General features: G+C 46.1%; 1 protein-coding gene across 2 annotated transcripts in view; it reads left to right on the forward strand.

Moving 5' to 3' along the window:
• The first annotated feature begins 6,691 nt into the window (after positions 1-6,691).
• The window catches only part of ESRP1 (epithelial splicing regulatory protein 1), a 35,500-nt gene continuing 19,665 nt past the window's right edge, over positions 6,692-22,526 (forward strand). The window contains exons 1-6 of one of the 2 annotated variants that reach the window (XM_083624193.1): positions 6,692-7,216; positions 8,118-8,246; positions 12,081-12,194; positions 15,423-15,537; positions 20,467-20,565; positions 21,653-21,707. In XM_083624193.1, the coding sequence (XP_083480319.1) occupies positions 7,085-7,216; positions 8,118-8,246; positions 12,081-12,194; positions 15,423-15,537; positions 20,467-20,565; positions 21,653-21,707 (644 nt within the window). In that variant the 5' untranslated portion in view covers positions 6,692-7,084. The remainder of the gene's footprint in view (positions 7,217-8,117; positions 8,247-12,080; positions 12,195-15,422; positions 15,538-20,466; positions 20,566-21,652; positions 21,708-22,526) is intronic. The other variant, XM_083624194.1, reaches the window with a different exon arrangement.

A 22,526-nucleotide genomic window follows, 5' to 3' on the forward strand; every position in this document is an offset into this window, starting at 1 on the left:
TCAAGGAGGAACGGCAGGCGGCGGAGTGGGGAGCGCATGCGCACTAAGCTTCTTTTCAGCCGTTCGTAAAATAGATGCTTCTCAGCTGCTGCTTTTCCTCCTAAATTTGCCGCTTGGCTAAAAGCAGATCAATGTGCCTATATATTGTTGGAGAAGCAAAGGCAGCGTAGTTGTGGGGGGGGGGTGCGGTTAAGGCATGCTATGCAATGTGCCCTTCCTTGGGAATAATCCCCATTAATCAAGTGCGTTGTTTCAGAGTCATCTTTCTACGTGGGATCGGGGTTTAGACCTCTGCAGCCTTACTTGAGAGTAAGAAGCATTTGGTACAGGGAGAGCGCCTTCCCAGTAAACAGGGCGTCCAGCTGCGGAAGTTGGGTGAAGAGGAACAAAACTCCTGCACCTTTAATAATTGTGTGTTAGAGGGGATCTCAGTAGGTGTGGCTTGTTATGCTGCTACACCTGCTGAAATTCCCTCTTTCACACAATTATTAAAGGCTCAGCAGCTCTACTCTACAAATTTGTTTCATAAAATGTATATACCACTTAATTGCGGGGGTGGGTCTCAAAATGAAGTTGCATAGAATCCGCTCCTGGGAGTAAGCTCCTTTAAACAGTGAGAATTGCTTCAACTGAACCTGCATAGGATCCAACTACGCTCCTGTGCATACAGTGGTACCTCGGGTTACATACGCTTCAGGTTACATACGCTTCAGGTTACAGACTCCGCTAACCCAGAAATAGTGCTTCAGGTTAAGAACTTTGCTTCAGGATGAGAACAGAAATCGTGCTCCGGCGGCGCGGCAGCAGCAGGAGGCCCCATTAGCTAAAGTGGTGCTTCAGGTTAAGAACAGTTTCAGGTTAAGTACGGACCTCCGGAACGAATTAAGTACTTAACCCGAGGTACCACTGTACTTGTGTCTGAGTAAACAGCGATACGTGCTTCTAAATGTGTGTAGACTCGCTGAAAGTAATTCTATAATCCTCAAAACATTGAACGTTGACAATAACAAGAGCGCCACATCGCAGGCAAACTATGATGTGATAAACATTTATTTACAACCATACTGTTTATAAGCCATACTGTACTTGTAGAAGATCTGGTAAAAGTCAGATCCAGGATTTAAAAAATGTGTCCTTTTGAATTCACATTATTATTATTATTATTGACAAAATATCATACCATCCACCACCACCACTCCTAAAAACCTACCATTGAATCACAGGCCACATCAGTCTCGGAGGACTGAGCGGTATAAATCACAGGTCTTGTGCTTTCGGGGGCAGAAACATGGATCCAAAACCATACTCCGTCTTGCCTGACCTTGCCCATGTCGGCGGAGGCTGATGGGAGTTGGGAGCCCTATAACATCAGAATGGAGAGAAATGCCCTAACTATTGCTACATCGGGATTCTCCCTAACTCCCAGAGGCCCAACAGGGATACCTGTTAGATAAGATTGCTCTGTGACTCTCTTCCCCGCAGCCACCCCCTTTTGGCACGGCGACTCTGGCCAGAGGCTAAGAAGGAGCTCTTCGAATCCGAAGCAAGCTCCCACGCGCAACAATCTCGCAGGCGAGCGAGCTGCAGCGCAGTGCGCAGACTCAAAATGTTCCATTGAGAAGAGATGTTGGTAATTTTTTTATGAATGGCAGTCGGTGCAGAGACAGTTCGCCGATAGCTGCTGTGTGCAGACAGGCAAGAATTGCCTGTCTGGAATGATTGACGATATTTTCCCTCCGTGTGTTAGTGTGTGTCTCCGATTGTTGCTTACGGTGCGAAATCATTTGCCCTGAAAAAGAGGGCGGGGAGTGCTGGAAACACTGAGCAAGTGAATTCCGAGCGCGGCGGCTCCCTCCTCCCAAACCTGATCGCCCAGTCCGGCGGCGCCACAAAGCTCCTGCTCGGGCACTGCTTCCTGCAGGCAGCTGCCCGCCCGGAACTGCGCGCACGGCTTTGCAGCAGCTGCTTCTCCCGCAGAGAGCGGGAGGGCGGCACGAAGGAGCTGAAAAAAGGCTAAAAAGTGGAATCGGACAAGGATGGGATGGGCATGGAAGGCGGGTCGTCGCGACTCGCGGCTCCTTTCTTCTGGAAATCGCATAAGCAAGTAGGAGAGCCACCAAAGAGCTCCAAAATAAAGAGCACACTGTGAGGTTCTATGAAAATGGCATCTGTCTGAAATCAGTGGCCAAAGCACGCACCACCACCACCACCCCTTCAAAAAAAAGGGACAGTGTGCTTCGTATTAACTTGTAAAGGAAATATATATAAGCCAGCAACCCTGTCTTGAAAAAGACAACAAGGGGCAAGACTATTCCCACGCAAAATACTCCCCTCTCCGCCCTTGTATTTTCCTGGTTTTGTTTTGCGCTCTGCTGGTGAGTCTGTAGCGCGCAAATCTCAGGCACTCCGCAAAAAAAACATTAATGCTCTTGTGCCGTCATCATGTGGGAAGAGACCTACCACGCCAAGTTGGTTGTCTAATTCTCTCCGCCTTGCCATTCCCTAGAAACAAAAAAAGCTGCCTTATTCCGAGTCAGAACAATGGATCGATCTAGAGATGCGCCCAAACTGACAGGGTTTCTCCAGATCTACTTAGGGATGTTGGGAACTGAACCTGGGGAACCTCCTGCATGTGACCCTTCTCCATTGTTTCCGAATAAGCGTCTGGAACTATTATTATTACATTTATTGGTCACTTTTTTGCCACGGCGACTCAAAGCGACTTTTGAGCAAACAAACACACACCATGGGATGGGACTGTAAACCCGCATTCAGTTCAATTGTAGGTATTCTAAGGCTGAAATCCTATGCCCACTTTATTGGGAGTAAACCCCGTTAAACTTAAAGGGACTTAACCTTTGGGTAGGATTACACTGCAAGTGCTCAGGAATTGGGGTTGTTTTTCACAGAAGCAAAGAATAGGAGAGTTGGAAGGGACCGCAAGGGTCATCTAGTCCAACCCCCTGCAATGCAGGAATCGCAAGTGGATCATACATGGCAGAAGGCGCCCGCCATCTGTTTTAGGGCACTGTGTGTTCTCAATTTATGTTTTGTCATTTTATGCTTCATTAAGCCGCCCAGAGAACAGTGTTACTGTCCAGCCTTCTATAAAAATAAGAAACCACGCTTAATTCGGAAGTAGCTCCCAATGGTGTGAACATAAGGCTCTTGTAGTGGGGTCGGAGAATTGGAACCTTGGAGACCAGGGTTCAAATCTGCACTTAGCCATGAATCTCAATGTGTGACTTGGGAATAGTTGTGCTAATCTACCTTCTCAGCGTTGTTGTGAGGTGTAGAGGAGAATATTGTACGCCACCTTGAGCTTTTTGGAGGAAATAGGGATTTAACTGTACAGTAGTAGTAGTAGTAGCAGTAGTAGTAATAATCACTTCCTTGCTCAGAAGTCAGTCCCGCTGCTATCAATGGAGTTTCCTTCCTCTAGGAAATGTGCGAAGAAATGCCTCCCGATTCCACGCGTGTTCGTGGAAAATCAGTCACAGGGACACACTCTTAGTGAAGAGTGCAGCTTATTGAGACTTACTTCCTGGTAAGTGTGCTATAGATTTGCTCAATCAGTCCCAGTCGATTCGGTTTCTCACCCCCATGGTCACCATCCTCTCTGTCTAGCAGATTCGGAATGAAATGTCTCGGCAACAGTTGTTTTGAATTGTTCTCTTTTGACCTCGAGCACTCGGAAAAAATCTGTCAAAATCTTCCTATCATTTCTAGTTTTAGTTAAGTATTATTATTTATCTACTTGATTTGGGAAGGCAGCTGCGCCCATGGCGGACTCTTCAAACTGCTAGCAGCCTGTCAAATCGCTCCGCAGGAAACCAACGCTACCCACGGGACAGCTGTTCATCTCCAATCTTTTATTCCGCAGCTTCGGGCCCAGTGGGCGTTTTCTTGGGCTGCCAAGGCTGCCACAGAGGAACTATTTCCAGCTTCTTGAAAATCTATACAGGCTTCTAGGAAGTCCTTTTGGGTCCCCAGCTGTTGTTGGACGACTCCCATCAAGCCTGCCCGCTGGTATTGCTAGCTAGGGAGTGTAGAGTTGCAGCCCAACACTAGCCAGGGACCCCAGGTTGAGAAACACTAGGGCGGCAGCGAGCGAGGGAGCGCGCGATCCAAATTCTAGAGATCTTGCGCGCACTGGGCCAGATGATACTGAAAGGAGCTGCTGGCTTCCCCGCTGCACCCAGGAATGGATCCTTTCCCCACCGCTGATGCCCGGAGACGAACCGGTCTTTCCATAACCCGGAGCGCAGGGCATCTCAAGGGCAGAGTTAAAAGAACCATAGAATTCCAGAGTTGTAAGGAAACCCGAGGGTCATCTAGCCCAAACCCTGCAATGCAATATTCCCCTCCCCATAAACTTTTTTTTAAAGGAGGGGGGAGTAGTAGCAGGTGGGAGGGGACAGATCATATCCTTCAAGGTTATGAAAACCAAGCCTTACGAGGAGCGCTGAGAGGAGAGATGATAGCCTTTTGCAAGTATCTTCAGGAGGGTAGGACAGGAACCCATGGCTTCGGGTTTCAAGAAAGGAAATTCCGACTGAACATACGGGAGGAAAAACACTTTCTGGCAGTAAGCTGTTCAAACAGTGGAACAGTCTCCCTCGGGAGGTTGTAGACTCTCCTTCTTGGGAGATTTTAAAGCAGAGGTTGGATAAGCCATCTGTCATGGATGCTCCAGCTGAGATTTCTGCATTGCAAGGGGTTGGACTAGATGACTCTCGGGTCCCTTCCAACTCTACGATTCTATGAAGATGAAACCCGGATTGGTCAGACCAATGAGTCTAATCGTGGGAAAGAGGAATATTCATGTCTAAACGGATAGATCCGTACATATCTTTTTGTTGTCGTTGGGGTGGGTGGAGGGGGGACCATAGCCGCGGAGGACGCAGATCACATCCTTTGTGTGCAGAAGGTCCCCGGTTAAATCCCCAGTATCGCGGGGTAGGACTGGGAAATGTCCCCCGTCGGGACCCCAGTTGAGATGCTGCCCGTCAGTGTCAACGGGACTGGGCTTGATATAAGACAGCTTCCTGTGTCCTTAAGACGGCTGTGGAGCAACAGGGAACTAGCCTCTGCTCCAACTTTTTTGCACGACAGCCCTTCATATATTTGGAGGCAGTTCTCCTTTAACGTTACTTGACTATATTGTTTCCCGGATCCTCACCAATCTGGGCGGTCGCCTCTTCTCTGTGTGGCTGATCTCTGCCATCCTTTCTGTTATGTACTGAGTTGAATAGGATCCAAACTGCAGCAGTCTGATTGGTCCTAGAACAATAGGATCCAAAAGGCAGCAGTCTGATTGGTCCTAGAACAATAGGATTCAGAATGCAGCAGTCTGATTGGTCCTAGAACAATGCAGCAGTATGATTGGTTGGCAGGAACCACTCAATCATGCTCCAGATAGAAGTGAATCCACAACCTGATTGGCTTACAGTAGAATTCCGGAATTAGCCAATCATGTGCAGCCCATTGTGTAAATAATGTATATAAAGCAGATGCTTTGAGGGGACTTTCATTCATTCCTCCTCACCACTATGAGCTGAATAAAGAGCATGAAATCACTTTGCGACTCTGAGTATATTTCACTTTCAGGTTCCATTTTTTGACACTACTCCGTATGTTCCGTTGTGCGTGTCCTTCCGTTATCCTTGGCACCCAAACAAGAAGCCTGACCTTGTGCCTGTTTACTTAGAAGTAAGCCTCACTGGGCTCCTTTCCAAATGAGTGAACATAGCACTGCAGCCAAATACAACCTTTATTAGTAGGCTAGTCATAGACAGACAGTGGCTGGTGCATTTGTTAAAGGGAAGTCCCTGGTTCAAGTGTTACTTCTGCCATGAGCTCACCGGGTGGGTCCTAAACAAGGCCGCCGCCCCAGCCTGCAAACACTCTCATCCTCTATACGAGGAAGAACGCTGACCTACCTGTCAGGGTTGTTGGAAGGATCACAACCAGGTAACGCACGTGAAATGCTTTGAATAATGCCCATAATGGATTACTGTTATTGTTTTGCTAATTATTACTACTACTACTTGCATTTATATCCCACCGTTCCTCCAAGGAGCTCAAGGCGGCATAGTTCTCCACCCCAATTTATTTTCACAACAACCTTGAGAGGTCGGTTAGGCTGAGAGTGACTGGTCCAAGATGACCCAGTGACCTTCATGCCCTTTTGTTTCCCAGGTCCTATTAATAATATTTTTTAATTCATCAGAAGAAGATCCCAGGCCGGTTCACAAAAGGGAAGCACAAATTGAGAACCCGGAATACACAATAAAGCAAAGCAAACCAATAACCCCTCTAGTCCTAGCCCAACACTCTTACCACTACACCACACTCTCAGCTTTGTAAAACACATAAAACCAACACAGCACTTTATTTCTTTATTTTGCAGCTCCATACAAAGAAAGAATAAAAAGGCTCCGCTGTGGAGGTGAGCCGGCCAGCCTTTTCCGGGACTTCCAAACTCACGATCGCGTGCGCCTTCGTCTCAGGCAGGTGTCCCCTGGCGCCTCTCCGGGGCGCAATCTCCGTCCCTGGGTTAAAGCCCCTCGGCCTGCTCCCCTGACCCGCCCTCGCCTCCTCCCCCCGCCCGGTTGCCACGTCCCTTGCGGGGAGAGAAGCCAATGGGCGGCCTCCCTCAGGTGTGTCTCTCTCACCTGCACCACGTGGGGCGGAGGAAGGGGCAGGTACAGCCACATCCCCAAACAGCCCCGGCCCGCAGCCATTTGCGCGCCTCGCAGGGGTGTAGCCCGCCCTGCGCTGCGGAATTGGCTCCTGTTGCAATTAAGCTACAAAAAGAGGCCGCGTGGGGCAGGCGCCTCCCCCCACGCCCCCGCTCTCCTAAATGCAGGTGCGGGGCAGGGACTGAGGGAGAGCTGAGGTGGCTGGAGGTGTAGGGTTGGGAAGGGGGTAGTATTGCTCCCCTGCACAGGAGAGGAGGAGGAGGAGGAGGAGGGCGGCTTGGGGGGTGGCTGGGTTGGGGGCTGGCTGGGCTGGTTTTGCCAAAAGTTTGGTGAAGGTCCTTCTTCCCGCCCCTCCCTCTGTGGGGCTCATCCCCGTCGGCATGACGACGTCTCCGGGCTACCTGGTCATCTTGTTCGGGACCACCGCCGGAGCCAGCGGGGCTCGGCTGGGCTCCGATGAGAGAGAGTTGATCCAGCTGCTGTGGAAGGTGGTGGATCTGACCAATAAGAAGGTACTCCGCTTTCTTTTTTGTTTTCTGCGCTAGGAAGTGTGGGCAGGAACTTTTGTGCCCTCGGCAAAACCGAGGTGGGTCGGAATTAAGGTTGTGTACACCATCTATTTAATACCCCCAAATCCCATTGGGAACTGCAGTTCACCTCTCACCGAGCTACAATTCCCAGCATCCTTAAACTTCTGTTCCCAGGACTCCTTTTTTGGTGTGGGGGGTGCTTTAAATGTGTGAACGCAGCCCAGCTCCCATCCAGTGCACGGTTATTTGGGAATAAATCCAATTAGATTCCGTGGGATTTACATCTTGAGTTGTTAGTGGGGTGTTATTTTTAAAAAAATAAATATATGCACGGATTTTGACCGTAAAGGTGTTTGAAAAGAAAGTAGACTGTCCCAATAAACCCTTCCGGCTTAAGGAGTGTGCTCGAGGGGTTGTTCAGGCCCGGAGCGGTGCTGCTGGAGCCAGCCTGGCGTCAGAACGCCGCGAGCCCCGACTTCGGATCTCGGCCCGGCCGCGTGTAAACTCTCCGCGTGGTCCCAGTGACTGCCAAGGAGCTTGAAAGCAAGGCTCGATTTGTGCCCCGCGCGCCCTGGGTGACTCAGAAACCCGACGGAACCGGCCTGCACGTGTCTACTCGGAAGTAAACCCTTCCTTACTCTCCCAGATAAGCGGCCGCAGTGTAAACAAACGCTCGAAGAAACGAGGGCCTTGACTTCCAGAGGCTTGGGCCTACATGGGTCAAAGAGCCCGGCGCTGGCCCAGGTTAGATCCGGTTTACCAGCAACCAGCTTGGCCTGTCTTATCTGGGAATGCCTGCAGGGGAGACCTTGGGTTGGAAGGATTTATCTCTTCCTTTTGCCTTCCCCCTCTTCTCCCCGACCCCTCCCTTAATTCCATGGAGTTGGGAAATCTGCATGAGGAGTTGATCGGGCCCGATCACTTGGAGCTGACGGACGAGTGCAAAGAAGAAACTGGCCTTGCCGAGGACCGCCTGGCGCTCGCCCCGCAGCTGGAGCAAGCTCTGAGACAGGTAAGCTAGGCTGGGTCGTGGGAATTGGGTGCATGCAGGTTAAAAGGGGGAGAAGTGCTAAGAAGACGCTCCATTTCTCTTCAGGGATAGGTTGGGCTTGTTTTGGGAGGGGAGGGAAAGCTGAGTCACCGCAGAAGGAGCAGGAAAAAGTCGACCTTCCTCGCCCACGTGTGCCTAAGGAAGACAGGAGATGGCTTCAGACTGTTTTTCTGATGTTTCAAAGCTCCATGGCCTTGGCATTTGTGTGCGCGCTTGCAAGTAAAGCCAGGAGGATGGCTGTTGCTGCTGTAGAGGCATCACTTCAAAATAGGAGCACAGAAATCTGCCTTGCTCTGAGCCAAAACATGTGTCCATTTTGCTCAGTATTGTCTACTCAGACTGGCAGCAGCTCTCCAGATTTTCAGGTAGCAGCTTTTCTCCAGCCCTGCCTAAGGGCATCAGAGATTGAACCTGGGACTTTCTACATGCAAGGCAGATGCTCTATCACTGAGCTGTGGTCCGTCCCCAACTGCTCCACAGTGACACTTACTCCCAGATAAGCGTGGCTAGAAATGGCAGCCTTGAAAGGAAGGTGGACCCTGTGATTTCCCTACTGCTGGGTCAGAAAAAACCCCAATTCAGAGTTGGCACACTTCCTTTCCACCTTGTTTACTCAATTCTGTCATTCCATAAGTCTGTGGTTTGTTTTTGGAGTTGAGTAGAGGAAAGACCCGAAGAGTGGGTGCAGTAAATTAGGTCTCTCTAAAGTTGCTGGTCACTACTAGTCACTTCCACACAAGCTGGTGGAGGCCACAGCTGACTAGCAAATATATTAAACATCCCCCCCCCCCAGCTAGCTAACTGATAATTGAGCAATTACACCTTTCTCTAGGGACGCGGGTGGCACTGTGGTCTAAACCACAGAGCTTAGGGCTTTCCGATCAGAAGGTGGCACTGTGGGTTAAACCACTGAGCCTAGGGGTTGCCGATCGGAAGGTCTGAGGTTCGAATCCCTGCAACGGGGTGAGCTCCCTTTGCTCGGTCCCAGCTCCTGCCCACCTAGCAGTTCGAAAGCACACAGTGCTAGTAGATACATAGGTACTGCTCTGGTGGGAAGGTAAACGGCGTTTCCATGCACTACTCTGGTTTCGCCAGAAGCAGGTTAGTTATGCTGGCCACATGACCCAGAAAAGCTGTCTGCGGACAAACGCTGGCTCCCTCGGCCAGTAAAACGAGATGAGCGCCGCAACCCCAGAGTCCTTCGCAACTGGACTTAACTGTCAGGGGTCCCTTTACCTTTTTACCTTTCTCTAACAAGGAGGGAACTGCAAGCATACAACTACCTACAAGGTCTTTCCAAAACAGATAAGAGGTTAAATAATAACTCAAGTTACTAAACAAATTGATATGCCCTCATGTGGAACAATGGGCATATTTTCCCTTATTGATGGATTTTAAGAAGAGTTTGGGTCTGTAGTGAATCATAGAATAAATGATGTGCAAGTATTGTAAGGAAAAAAATGGCTGTGGAGCCAAGACCTTAGCTTGCCATGTTAGGGGCAATATTGTGCTTCTTGTACAAAAAGTTAGATGAAGAACCTTTTTTAAAATCGTGTTGCTAGAGAGTTATGAAACCCTACAGATGGGCTAATCCTACCATGAGGCAGAGTGAGCCAGTAACCTCGAAACAATTGCTGGGGATGCAGGGAGTGGCCATTCTTCTTGAGCCAGCTGGGATAGCTCAGTTGGTAGACCATTGAGACTCTTTAAGAGTTATGGGTTCAAAGCCTACATTGGGGAAAAGATTCTTGCATTGCAGGGGGTTGGACTAGACGACACTTGTGCTCCCTTCCAATTCTATGATTTTATGATTAAGCAGCTATTTGCAACCTTCTGAGATGGCAGCAATAACTGTACAGTCATACCTTGGGTTGAATATGCTTCATGTTGAGCGCGTTCGCGTTGCGCTCCGCTGCAACCCGGAAGTAACAGAGCACTTTACTTCTGGGTTTCACCGCTCGCACATGCGCAGACGCTCAAAATGACGCCTCGTGCATGCGTGGAAGCGGTCAAAAGCGATGCACGGGTGCGCAGACCTGCCATCACTCATTACGTTTGCTTCTGGATGCGAACGGGGCTCCGGAACGGATCCCGTTTGCATCGCGAGGTTCCACTGTTAGAGGCAATATGTCTCTGAATACTGGTTGTTGGGAACTGCAGGTGGGCAGAGTGCTGCTGTGCTCATGTCCTGCTTGCAGGCCGCCCACAGATATGCTGTTGGCCACTGTGACGACAGGATGCTGGAGTAGATGGGCCATTGGCCTGATCCATTGGTGGTCGTTCTTACGTTCAGTGCTTGCGTGTTATTGATCGGATCTGGCTCTCTCACTTAATTGCCTTCTTCCAATATGTCACAGACATGCTGATTTTCCTTTGGGGAAAATCCCTGACCAAGCAAGCAGGACGAAAGGCCACCTGCCTGGCCCACGCCTTGCAGCTTTCTTCATGTGATGCATATGGGTGCCGCTGCACTGATGCATTGCATTACAGTGGTACCACTGGTTGCGAACGGGATCCGTTCCGGAGGCCCGTTTGCAACATGAAAAGAGTGCAACCCACAGCAGCACGTCTGTGCACGTGTGGGTTGCGATTCACTGCTCCTGTGCACCCACATGACGTCATTTTGCGCTTCTGCGCATGCGCGAGCGGCGAAACCCGGAAGTAACCCTTTCTGGTACTTCTGGGTCACCGCAGGACGTAACCTGAAAGAACGTAACATGAAGCAAACGTAACATGAGGCATGACTGTACATCAGCTGTCTTGAATAAGCAGCACACTGGTGTCAATTGGACAGTGAGTGAGGGGCACTGAGGTGTTGGAGAACTGAGTGTGTGTGTGTAGCATGTGGTCTACCTTGTGCTGGGTCATCTTAGTCCAGTCCCCTGCAATGTAGTGGAGCATTTTGTCCAAATGCCAGATTGAACCAAGATCCCGTGGTTAAGCTGGTCAGATTCTGTTTTGGGGATGACGTGAGGTTCATATTCACCTCAGGAAGCAAAGTAACTTGGGCCAACCCTGTGTAAAGATTTGCTGAAGGTTGCTCATATTTAATTGTGTATGATCAAGATGCTATTAAAAAAAAATCCTGCCTCTCCAGTAGAAATTGTGTGTGTGGTTTGTATGAATGGAGTCATTAGCCATTCAGACAGAAAGCTCACTGCTTGACTTTGGCCAGTCACGTACTCTTGCCTATCCTACATCACAGGCTATTATGAGGGGGGAAAGGAGCAACGCTGTGTTCTGCTCAGAGTTCTTTGGAGGAAGGGCAACTAAATCCACAGTGCAAAAAATACCTTAACAACATCTATCTAACTTGCAGCCTTGAAATACACCTAAATCTGCTGAAGTTCAAGTATTATTTATTAATTTTGCTGTATCTACGCTATCTCTTGAATGGTTGTTTGCTGTTGTGCATTTTTGTGATTCCTCTTGCATTTGTTAACATGTTTTTAACAGAAGCCTATTTTGGCATTAAGTGGTATAAAAATTAATATGTTTTAATGTTCTGTTGATAATTTTACTGTTTCATGTAAACCATTTAGAGGTTTTAATGCAATCAAGCGGTATATACATTTCGTTAAATAAATAAAAATAATATTTTGGTTTGAAAGCCACTTCTGGGACTTTGTGATTGAAAAGCAGGATACAAAGTAACGTAAGCAGCGCTCTGATTTGGGCAGGTAGTGAATCCTACTGAAAGCATAACTGATAAAAAATATTTATCTAGTATTGCAAAATGTACTTTCAGGTTGTAAGTGGATTTTTCTTTTTCTTTTTGTGTCTTGTAACTTTTAGTTTAACCAGTCTGTGAGCAATGAACTAAATATTGGTGTAGGTACTTCGTTCTGTCTCTGCACAGATGGGCAGCTTCATCTCAGGCAAGTTCTTCATCCTGAAGCTTCCAAAAAGGTAAGAAGACTAAGATTTACTTAATTCTGACCCCTTCTGACAATCAGAATATGCATGAATCTATTGCACATCGTTTTGCTTAAAATGAAGTATTTCTCGTCACATTTCCCATTTTCTGAAATCACTGATGTACGGGGATGTGTAAAAGAAGAAAATGGATTGTTTTTCACAGTACAGTCTTGTTCTTTTTTTGGGGGGGGAAGTTACAGGACTAAGTATTCATTCTTTACATATTTCTGTTACATACTAACTGCAGTTCTTGCCTGTAATTTCTATTGAGTAGTATAATGACCCAACATGAATTTTAAGCACAATTGTATTTTCAAAGCAAAATTGATTGTTCGATAGCATGGTTGCAAGTGTTCCCAGATCTTGCTACCATAAACAGTATTTAAATCCTAAATGCACTTAACCTATGTACACTTAACTTTGATTAAGACTCATTGCATTCAGTGGGATTTACATCTGAATAAAGTATGCATAGGATCAGGTTGCATATAAGAATATTCATTTTGGCTTGGACCTAATGCTTGGTTGGAAATCCCACCAAGTTTTATCTGGCTGTGATCATCTACTGTGGTAGGATCATGTTTGCAAAAATGCAGTGTACTCTACTTGGATCTTCCTCTGGAAATGGTTTGCATGTTTCATTTAAGTTATAGCTGGCATTGCAGACTTGGATCATATATTGCCGGTCTTAAAAACAACTACACTTTGCTGGCTAGTGTTTGCTTCCAGGCGCATTGCAGAGTAACCTTTAAAGTACCGAACAACTTGGGACCCATGTGCTTGATGATGCCTACTCCAAATCAACCTGCCTGCATTTTAAGTTCATTTTCTGATGCCCTTCTTCAAATGCTACTTTTATCACAGGGGAGAATTGCTTCAACAAGGGAGGTGGCCTATTTTTGGTACCCCAGTTGGGTACCTTTCCAGGGGGGTATGTCTGGTCCCAGCCTTGTTTACTTGTAGGTGCCAGACAAAAACATTTTATTTCTGATGACTTAAATATTTTAAAACTTGACAACAACTACTGCCTGCCTATATCTACTGCTTGTTTCCTTATATTATCTATTTTGTTTTGCTTTGTGTCTTATTTTTTGTAAATTACCTTGCAATCCATTGAGATAAAACGTGTGTAAATATTACCAGTAATGCAGTGGTCGATCTTCCTTCCCAAGCAATGCTTGCTTGGAATTTATGCTGCTTCTGTATAAGAAATCTACGTATGCAGCGTTGCGTATGTACTACATCACAGGTACACTGCATGTAGATTTCCAGCGCATGTGACAGCAATGCCAGTAAAAATCACATGTGAAGCAATTTTTACTTTGGCTGTAGCTGATGCATTTTGCTGCTTAATCTATCAGTCATCTTTTCAAAGAGATTAAATCTGTGCTCCGCACCTTTCAGATCACGTTGTTGTAGATCTTGAAATTCTGGTCGTGAACAATCTGTGCTTTCCAAGGGTTCCTATTGCCGCTAAAGTTACAGTAGCAAAAATACATGCGCGTTTTGAGTCTTGTTGGGTTTTTCGTTGTTGCTTTCAAAAATAAGGAAGAACACCAGTAAACTGATCTTTCAATCCATTATAAAGAGAATACATATTCTCTTAATAGTTGGGTGGGCAGTCTGGAGTTCAGCACCACCTGGAGAGCCCCACAGTTTTCATCAGCTGTGAGGCTTGAAGCAGAGGCAAAACAGAAATCAATCTGCCACAGAAGTATGCCTCTTTTTTTTTTACTTTTCACTTCAGCCCACCCTCCGCTATGTAAATTGGTGCCTGAGGCGTATTGCCCTATAATAGGATCACATTGCACTAGTGATGCGCCAACAGAGCGGGGGAGGGAATGAAGCTTTTTAGCCATGCCCAAGGTTCTAAACCATGTCAATTGCAGCTAAAATAATAATAGACCCATTCATAAATATAAAGTGGTGCAATGCATTTGTCCTTTCTCAAAAAGCTTTGGGGCTGAGTTGATATGAAGCATAGCAATATACGGTACATAAGTATATGGGAGAGAGATAGATGCTACTATTTATTTCATTCTTAGAGCAGTCTTTAAACTTCTATAAAATAACAGAATAATGGATGCATGCGAAATCTGGCGTTCATTTGGGATGAGCTGCGTAGCTCGTCCATAGTTCTTCTCGTGAGCATTGCAGGCTCTTCCAGTCTTGCATCTTCCAATATATGCACAGGTACAAAAAATGCTGTGTGGAAGAAACTTCTCTCTGTCTCTCTGCTATACAGCCAGGCCAAGCCTGCATATAAATAAGAGAGGAGGTTTTAAGTTGGGAGGTTCTTTATGGAAATGTTTTCCATAGTAAGGGAGCTTATTGGAAAAGATGGAGAGTTTCTTGCAAGAACAGGGATCCTTTGCTGGCTTCAAACTTCAGCATGATCAGCTGTTGGGGCTAATGGGAAAACAGCAACATCTGGAAAGCCACAGGTTCCTCATACCTGGCTTACAATACTGAAGGAATGGGTGGGTGGTGGTTTTTTCTTTTGCACTTTCTTTTGCACAAGACTATAAATGTGGCCTGGAAGGACTATGGGAGGAATCCAGCATAATGCAATGGCAATTGTTCCATCAGTGCACAAGCTTTTCAGCTTGCCAGGTGGAACAATACCCCCTCTCCCCCCTCCGCATGCTAGTCTGGGGGTTCTCCTAATCCCTCCATCATTTTTGGGAGTGTTGGGTTTGTACGGAGGGAGGCAAGAAGCCCCACTCTATTAGCAGGGACCCTTGCACTGGCTTCTGCTAGTGGGGCTTGTTAGTTGAATCCTGCCCTTAGTCTGAGATGATGTGTTTGCCTTTTCAAATGAGTTCTGCAAAACCTTTCTTGGCTCTGTTAGTCTTCATTTTGTGAGTTACAGATAGGTAGCCGTGTTGGTCTGCCATAGTCAAAACAAAAAAAAATTTTCCTTCCAGTAGCACCTTAAAGACCAACCAAGTTAAACTTAGTTGGTCTTTAAGGTGCTACTGGAAGGAAAAAAATTTTTTGTTTTCATTTTGTGAGTAATTGTGAATGGGGGACAATTTCTTATTAAGCGACACTGAGGGTGAGCTCTCACAAGGGGAAACTTAGATACCGGTAAGTGATAAAAAGTTGACTTGCAGCTTACAAAACTGTTTCCTGTAAGGCTAACTGAGCATGCTTTCAACCTGATAGTGTACAAGCTACACACCTTGACTTACTAGAACTAACATGTCATTTTTGCAGAACATCTTGTTGTCTGAATGTTTCTACTCATTTTTTGATCTGCGGAAGGAATTCAAGAAATGTTGTCCTGGCTCACCTGAAATCGACAAATTAGATGCTAAAGCCATGGCGGAATGTATCCTTTTAAAATAAATGAAGTGTTAAGAGCAGTGCAAGTTTAATCTTTAGAGCGTCTGGAAGAATTGTGATTCACTTCACCTTGCCTTTGAAGCTCCTTTCTTCAAGGTTCTCCTCTTTAAGACCAGTCAGAGTGTCCTTCGAGGCAGAAACACTCTCTGGTTCTTGAATGTTGCAATTTCTGATTTTAGATTTTTGCTACAAGACCACGTCTTGTTTGCTGCAACAGACTTGGCACAGGTACCCCTCTACTCTATCAGTTCCAAAGTTTACCCTTGGAAGTCTCCCGGCTTTTGTGTTATTTGCACACAATTCTGCCTGGCAGGGTGTCTCGTGATTAGGTGCAGAGCTTAATCAACCATTGGGGCTGGGGCTGAGGGGAAGAAGGGGGACTGTGCTTGGGTTTCTTCACTGTAGTGTTCTTAATTACACCACTATTGCAAGCACAACATTATGCTGCTTGGTTGCTCTGTGGACTTCTCTGCCTGAGTGAGAGTTCAGCAACATCTAGAGGGCCACAGGTTGACTACCCCTGTCCTGTTCAGATTGGTTCTTTAGGTTCCACTGCCCTGGGGATTTGGAAACTCTGAATTTCATCCCCAGCCAGCATGAGCTGGGGATAAGGGATCATGCTATTGTTAAATCTACTTTGGTTACCTCACTGTGAAATTTTGACTGTAAAGGGGGGAAGCAAATGAGGAGAGCACATTTTGAGCTGGAAAAAAATCAGAGGGGAAAGGGTGGTTCTTGCTTTTTTCAGTTTCTGATTCAGCCACCTGCAGCTGCTTTTCATTTTTTCTTTTAAAAAAGGAAAGGTTGGGAAATAGTTAACATGCTTTAGCCATGGGACATCTAATCCAACCCTCCAAGGTCTCTCTTGCTTTGCCATCTGCCGTTTCTTTTAAGTGGGAGGCATAACTAGCCTTTTTTATACAGTATCCTGGCCTTCCTCCCAAAGGAGCCTAAATACAGGATTTCAAACAAGATCTACCGGTAACTAACATTGAGTCATTTTCCTTTCTAGTGTATTGGCAGCAATGCTCCTGTTAAGATACGACATTGGCTTTTTGTGCTGCAGCATCACCTTGCTGACTCAAGTTCCCTTGGTCCATTACAACTCATGTGCCAGCCTTAGTTGCCCATCATGTTATGTAGCCATAAATGTTAAGGCAGTGACTTGTGGGTTTATCAGCCTAGTTCTTTGGTGTGAGATCTTCCCACCACGCTGACCAACAAGCTAAGGAACTGACTGTTCCAACTTGGATCCTAAAGTGGCCCTGTGTTTTATAGCTATCTGCTTGCATTCCCTGGCCCTTCTTCAGTTCATCGCCGTTCTCCACTTGCAAAGCTCGCTCAGCTAGTTTCTGGTTGCAGATGCCTCAAGGGTGGAGTGAATCAAGCTTGCATGGCTGCCCATAAATCATGTGCCTTCGGAGGATACATTCTGCTATTCCCTTAACAGTCAGACATGCAGAAACCATTACATGGCCAATATGAGTATACTTGCAACTAGAAATGCCCACATGACTTGTTTGGGTCAAGGCTTTTGAAGTTCCATTCAAATGTTTGAAGGAAATAGTTTCATCCTCCTAGCACTGTGCCACTTGGGATACAGGCTGGGGGCAGTAGCCTTTAGTTGCAATGTAAAATTACACAAAGATGGTGATAATTTTATTATTTGTACCCCACCCATCCGACTGGGTTGCCCCAGCCACTCTGGGCAGCTTCTAACAGATATAAAAACTTCCCTGTACAATGGTACGTTGGTTTACAACCATAATCCGTTCCGGAGGTCGGTTTGTAAACCAAAACAGGTTGTAACCCAAGGCGCGCTTTCGCCAATGGGGCCTCCCAAAAAAAATTGTTTGTAATCCCCCAAAAAAGGGTTGTAATCCAAAAAAAGGCTGCAAACCGGGACACGCACTTCTGGGTTTGTTTGTAATCCAAAACGTATGCAAACCAAGATACCACTGCACAGGACAATTATTTGATTATTTATTGATTGCATTTATATCTCACTGTTTTTCCAAGGAGCTCAAGGTAGCATAGATGGTTCATCCCCCTCATCAACCATCATAATCTTTCCCTCACAATCCCCACAACAACCTCTGTGAGGCAAATGAGGCTGAGAGGCAGCGACTGAGCCAAGGCCACCCAGTGAGCCTCATAGTTTGGCAAGATCCTAAGTACTATACCATGCTGGCTCTCAAGTTATCGGAACAGTGTTCTGAAAAGCAATCTGAAGTAGCTATGGGAGGTGAACCAGCACTTGTGCTACATGATGTGTAGGCTTGAACACAGGAGGGCAGAAGTGTAGAGAGACTGAGGAATGTGCATCGCACCGAATCCTAATTTTGCCAAGTGCATCTCGCGTTCTCCTAACTTTTGCATATTTAGTCTTACGAAGGTTCCCAATTGCAAGGAAGGCAGGAGGTGCAGCACACCCCACCACTGTTGGGAGTGGGACTGACAAACACACCCCTCTTCCTCTAGTCATTTTTGCCTCTGCTATTAAGCAGTATGCTGCTCTGCAACACAAACATCTTGTGCGTGAATAGCTAGTACATCAGGTGAAAGCCCAGGTAGAAGTCTCTCTGTCTCAAGATGCTTCTCTTCCATTTGCAAAGAGGTTCTCTCTCATGGGGAGCATTCAGGGAGATGCCTCCTCCTGCCTTCTGAAGTGGTACAGCCCTAGGAGGCAGTCTTGCAAACGGACATGAAAGCTAGGAGCTAAATGTCACCTTAAACCTAGTTTATGGACGCAGCAATGGAATGTCTAGGGCACACTTTTTTATAAGAAGAATACAAAGCTGAAAATGAATGAACTGCCCCTAAAATATTATGTTCATTTTTCACATGGTGTAGTCCTTCCCCTGCCCAACCCCCTGATACAGTGGACCCTCTGGTTACGTACTGCTCTGGATGCGTAACTTTCAAGTTACGAGCGCGGCAAACCCAGAGGTATATTCTTCTGGGTTTCGCCACATGCACAGGAGTGGCGCCTCTGGTTACGGACCCCCCAGAACAAATTAAATCCATAACCAAAGGGTCCACTGTGTTCTTAATAGGGTCTCTTCTCCAGTCTTCAGAGAGTAGCTGGAAGTGCGGAGGCAGAAGAAGGTTCTCCTTTCCTTCCACTTTGCAGTTTTAATCTGAAATCTTAGGCGCAGTACTGCGTCCAGAGCTCAGAAACTGCTTGCACTAATGAAATTCCCTGTCACCAGATGCACCTAAAACAATGGGAGTTTTGAACACTGCTGGGAGGATTGTGTTGGGTTCTCCCCCCACCCCCCGGAACATTTTTCATTGGCTTTGAGATGTTAATGGTTTGTGGGAAAGGATAAATGCTAGTCGTAGATCTGCTAAGAGTCTAGACTCTGACTTCATCAAGCATGTCTGATTCAATTTCAACCAATGTTACACTGACAATTTGAGGAATCGTATAAAATGGAAGAAATGCTGTGGTTGGTAAGCTGCAGGAGCAGGAGGGGGCTACTGTAAAAACAAAATGCTAATCTGTCGGAGTATCAAAGAGGAAAAAGTCTAATAACGATGTGCAGATCAATGGCCAGAACTAATAATGCGGCATGGCAATGGCAGAGCCATTAATTGTGACTAACTGGGAACAAAACCATTTTATGTAGGAAAAGAAATATTTCTCATGCAAATGCTTTCATGCAGAGGTTTGCAGTGCTGCAGAAGCAAAGAGTCTCATTTTGTGTTTGACAGTCTGTTTTATAAAAATAAATCTGAAGCATAAGGAGTGTAATGGATGTACTTAGTTCCAATATATATGATCATATACAAAATTACTTTTCATATTTTTTGTGTGTGTGATATATAAATAGATATATATATATATGGATTACAATGACTAATGAAGTAGTAGGGACACGGGTGGTGCTGTGGTCTAAACCACTGAGCCTCTTGGGCTTTCTGATCGGAAGGTCAGCAGTTTGATTTCCTGCGATTCCCAGCTCCTGCCAACCTAGCAATTCGAAAGCTTGCCAGTGCAAGTAGATAAATAGGTACCACTTCAGCAGGAAGGTAAACGGTGTTTCCGTGCGCTCTGGTTTCTGTCACAGTGTTCCGTTGCGCCCGAGTTGGTTTAGTCATGCTGGCCACATGACCTGGAAAAGCTGTCTGTGGATGAAGGCCAGCTGCCTCGGCCTGAAAGTGAGATGAGTGCTGCACCCCAAAGTCGCCTTTGACTGGACTTAACCATCCAGGGGTCCTTTACCTTTTACCTTTAAAGAAGTAGTTCTTCACACAGCACATAGTCAAACTATGGAACTCGCTCCCCCAGGAGGTAATGACGGCCACCCACTTGGATGACTTCAAAAGAGGATTAGACAAATTTGTGGAGCACAGGGCAATCAATGGCTACTAGCCAGGATAGCTGTGCTCTAACCTCCACAGCTGGAGGCAGCAGTGCTGCCAGATACCAGTTGCTGGAAACCAGGTGAGGGGAGAGTGCATTTGTGCTTACATTCTGCTCGCTGATTTCGCGCACACATTGGTTGGCCACTGAGAACAGGATGCTGGACTAGATTAGCCATTAGCTTGATCTAGCAGGCTTTTTCTTATGTTAAGCATAATGCCTGTTTTGTTACTGTAATAGATTTATGGCTTTAGTGATTAACTTCATCATTCCAAGATCAGAGGAAACACGTTTGAAGCTTTAAAATTTTATATCGTGCGTCAGATCTCATCAAGATTGCGAATATTTTCCTTTTGTACATTTCCAGCTCTTGCGTTTCTAATTACTCTTTTAACAGTATGGTGGGTGGGCAGATACCTAGATGTGGAGGATATGAGAGAACAGGCCTAGGGACAAACACCACAGTGAATCAATACAGGTTGATAGCTGGCCCTGAATCTGTTTAAATTGCCACTTTAAGATTCTTGACTTAACACCAATGCTCAGATCTGAATCTTGACAAGAGCAGTTCACCACAGAATTTTGGAGTGTCTCAGGTGGAAGACATGGGAAACGTCATTTTAACACTCATCTCAGAACCATACAGTAAGCTGTTTCTGTTTTTCCGGTTGCCTGTTCCTGGTAAATCTGTCATCACTTTGTCCTTTGCGTCTGATTGACAGGGATGACTTGTTTTTTTAAAAGAAATTTAGGATATTCAGGTGTGCCATAATTTCCTCCCTTCCCCACTGACTATCCAGGTACTAAAGGCTGCTGAGCCAGTTCTGTTGCAAGGTTAAATGTTTCGAACTAGACTACCAGAAAACCAGCTTTAGGAACTTAGAAATCAGCAGAATGAAAAGGAAATTGTGGCGCAGTGGCAGGAAATCTGTGGCTCTCAAGATGCTGGTGGACTCCAGCTCTCATCAGCCCCAGCCGGTATGGCCAGTGGATGGGTGTGATGGGAGCTAGAGTCCAGCAACATCTGGAGGGCCACACAGCTCCCAGATTCTGCTATAGCCCTCTTTCCTCGCATGAAAGTACAACACAGATGCAAAGAGGCTGTGGGGATCACATGCTCAGCCTGAGAGTTCTAAATCACATGAGGAACCTACACAGAAATAATAAGACTTCCTGCCATGGTCATCCATGGTGGGTGGACCATAATCTCCAGTTTCTCAGCTTCCTTTCTTTTTTAAAATAGATTCCACAACATGCTAGAAACTTACCCCTAACAGATAAGACAAAATATGCAGACACGATTCCCATTTTTGTGAGAACAAGTCTGCTCATCATATTTTAGTGTTTTACTCCTCACCCCAGAGAAAACTTCCTGCGGGTACACATGCTCCCTGCTTTAAATATTCTCATGTGAGGGACTGAGAGGAGCTGCACAACTTTGGAGGCAGAGACTAAACATAGAGCCCTGTAACCCCGCTGTTGCCTTTTTGCACAAGTGACACTCCATTACACACCAGCTTCAGAAGCAGCTCCAGGCTTAGTATGGTTGGCAGAGAAGAGGCCCCATCAATGTGTGATTGTTGGGTTGACTTGAGGAATCATGCAGCAGTTCTTGAGACAAGAAGTGCTTTTTCGAGGTGTACAATTGTCCCCTTCTTTGGCAGCATGTTGGAAGGTATATATTACTCTGGGTCTAGACATGTCGCTAACTTCATGCTGCTGTGTTTTGTAGATCACACGTTTTCGGATCCAGAAAGGGTGAACTACAAATTTGAAAGTGGGACCTGGTAAGTGCATGCTCTTTTTGTAACGTGGGAAAGCAACAGTTTCTTTCCATTTTGAATTTGGCTTGCTGTTTCCCTTAGAATACTGTAACTTTAGGGGCAGGGAAATGGATCCATACCTCCACTGCCAGGCATCTTGCTTGTGAACTGACCTGTGATGTCTGGGTGACTATGGTTAAGAGCTAAAACGTTGTGCTAGGTGGACTAATGTTCTGACCCAGCATTTTTTTTAAAAAATTATCATTACAATTAAACTCAACCCTTCTTCCCAGGAGCACAGGATAGCATACTTTGTTCTATTCCTCTATTATCCTTGCAACCACCCTGTGAGGTAGACTTAAGCGATAGTGACTAGCTAAGCAGGTCAGTTGAAATTAAGGGACATAAATGAGGCATGGTTACTAACTTTAGTGGGTCTACTCTGGGTAAATGTTAGTTTACTACAACCCATAGCCTTAAATACATTTCACTACCTGCAAGGAGCTTACAATATAAAAATGATCAGGTAGGAAAGAGAGTAGGAAAGAGATAAAGCAGCAAGACTGCCACAGAGCCTATTCAAAACATCTGCAGCCTAGTGGTGACAACATTGGCTCTTGGTTTTTTCCTCTACTTCCATTTTTGAAGATTACAGCATATTGGAGGACAGGCCCATAATTTCAAAACTGGCTGAGATTCTCTTTTTGGGGGGTAGGGGTGGGGATAAGTCTCTCCCTGACTTGTTGCGAAAGCATTTTGAAGAATGTGGGGTGTGAGCCTATAGAAGATATCCTTGGCTCTGGTCATGGTTCATGATGATAGGTAAGTTTTAAATATATATCC

The sequence above is a fragment of the Podarcis filfolensis genome (assembly GCF_964270895.1).
Source record: "Podarcis filfolensis genome assembly, chromosome: 7".
Lineage (NCBI taxonomy): Eukaryota > Metazoa > Chordata > Lepidosauria > Squamata > Lacertidae > Podarcis > Podarcis filfolensis.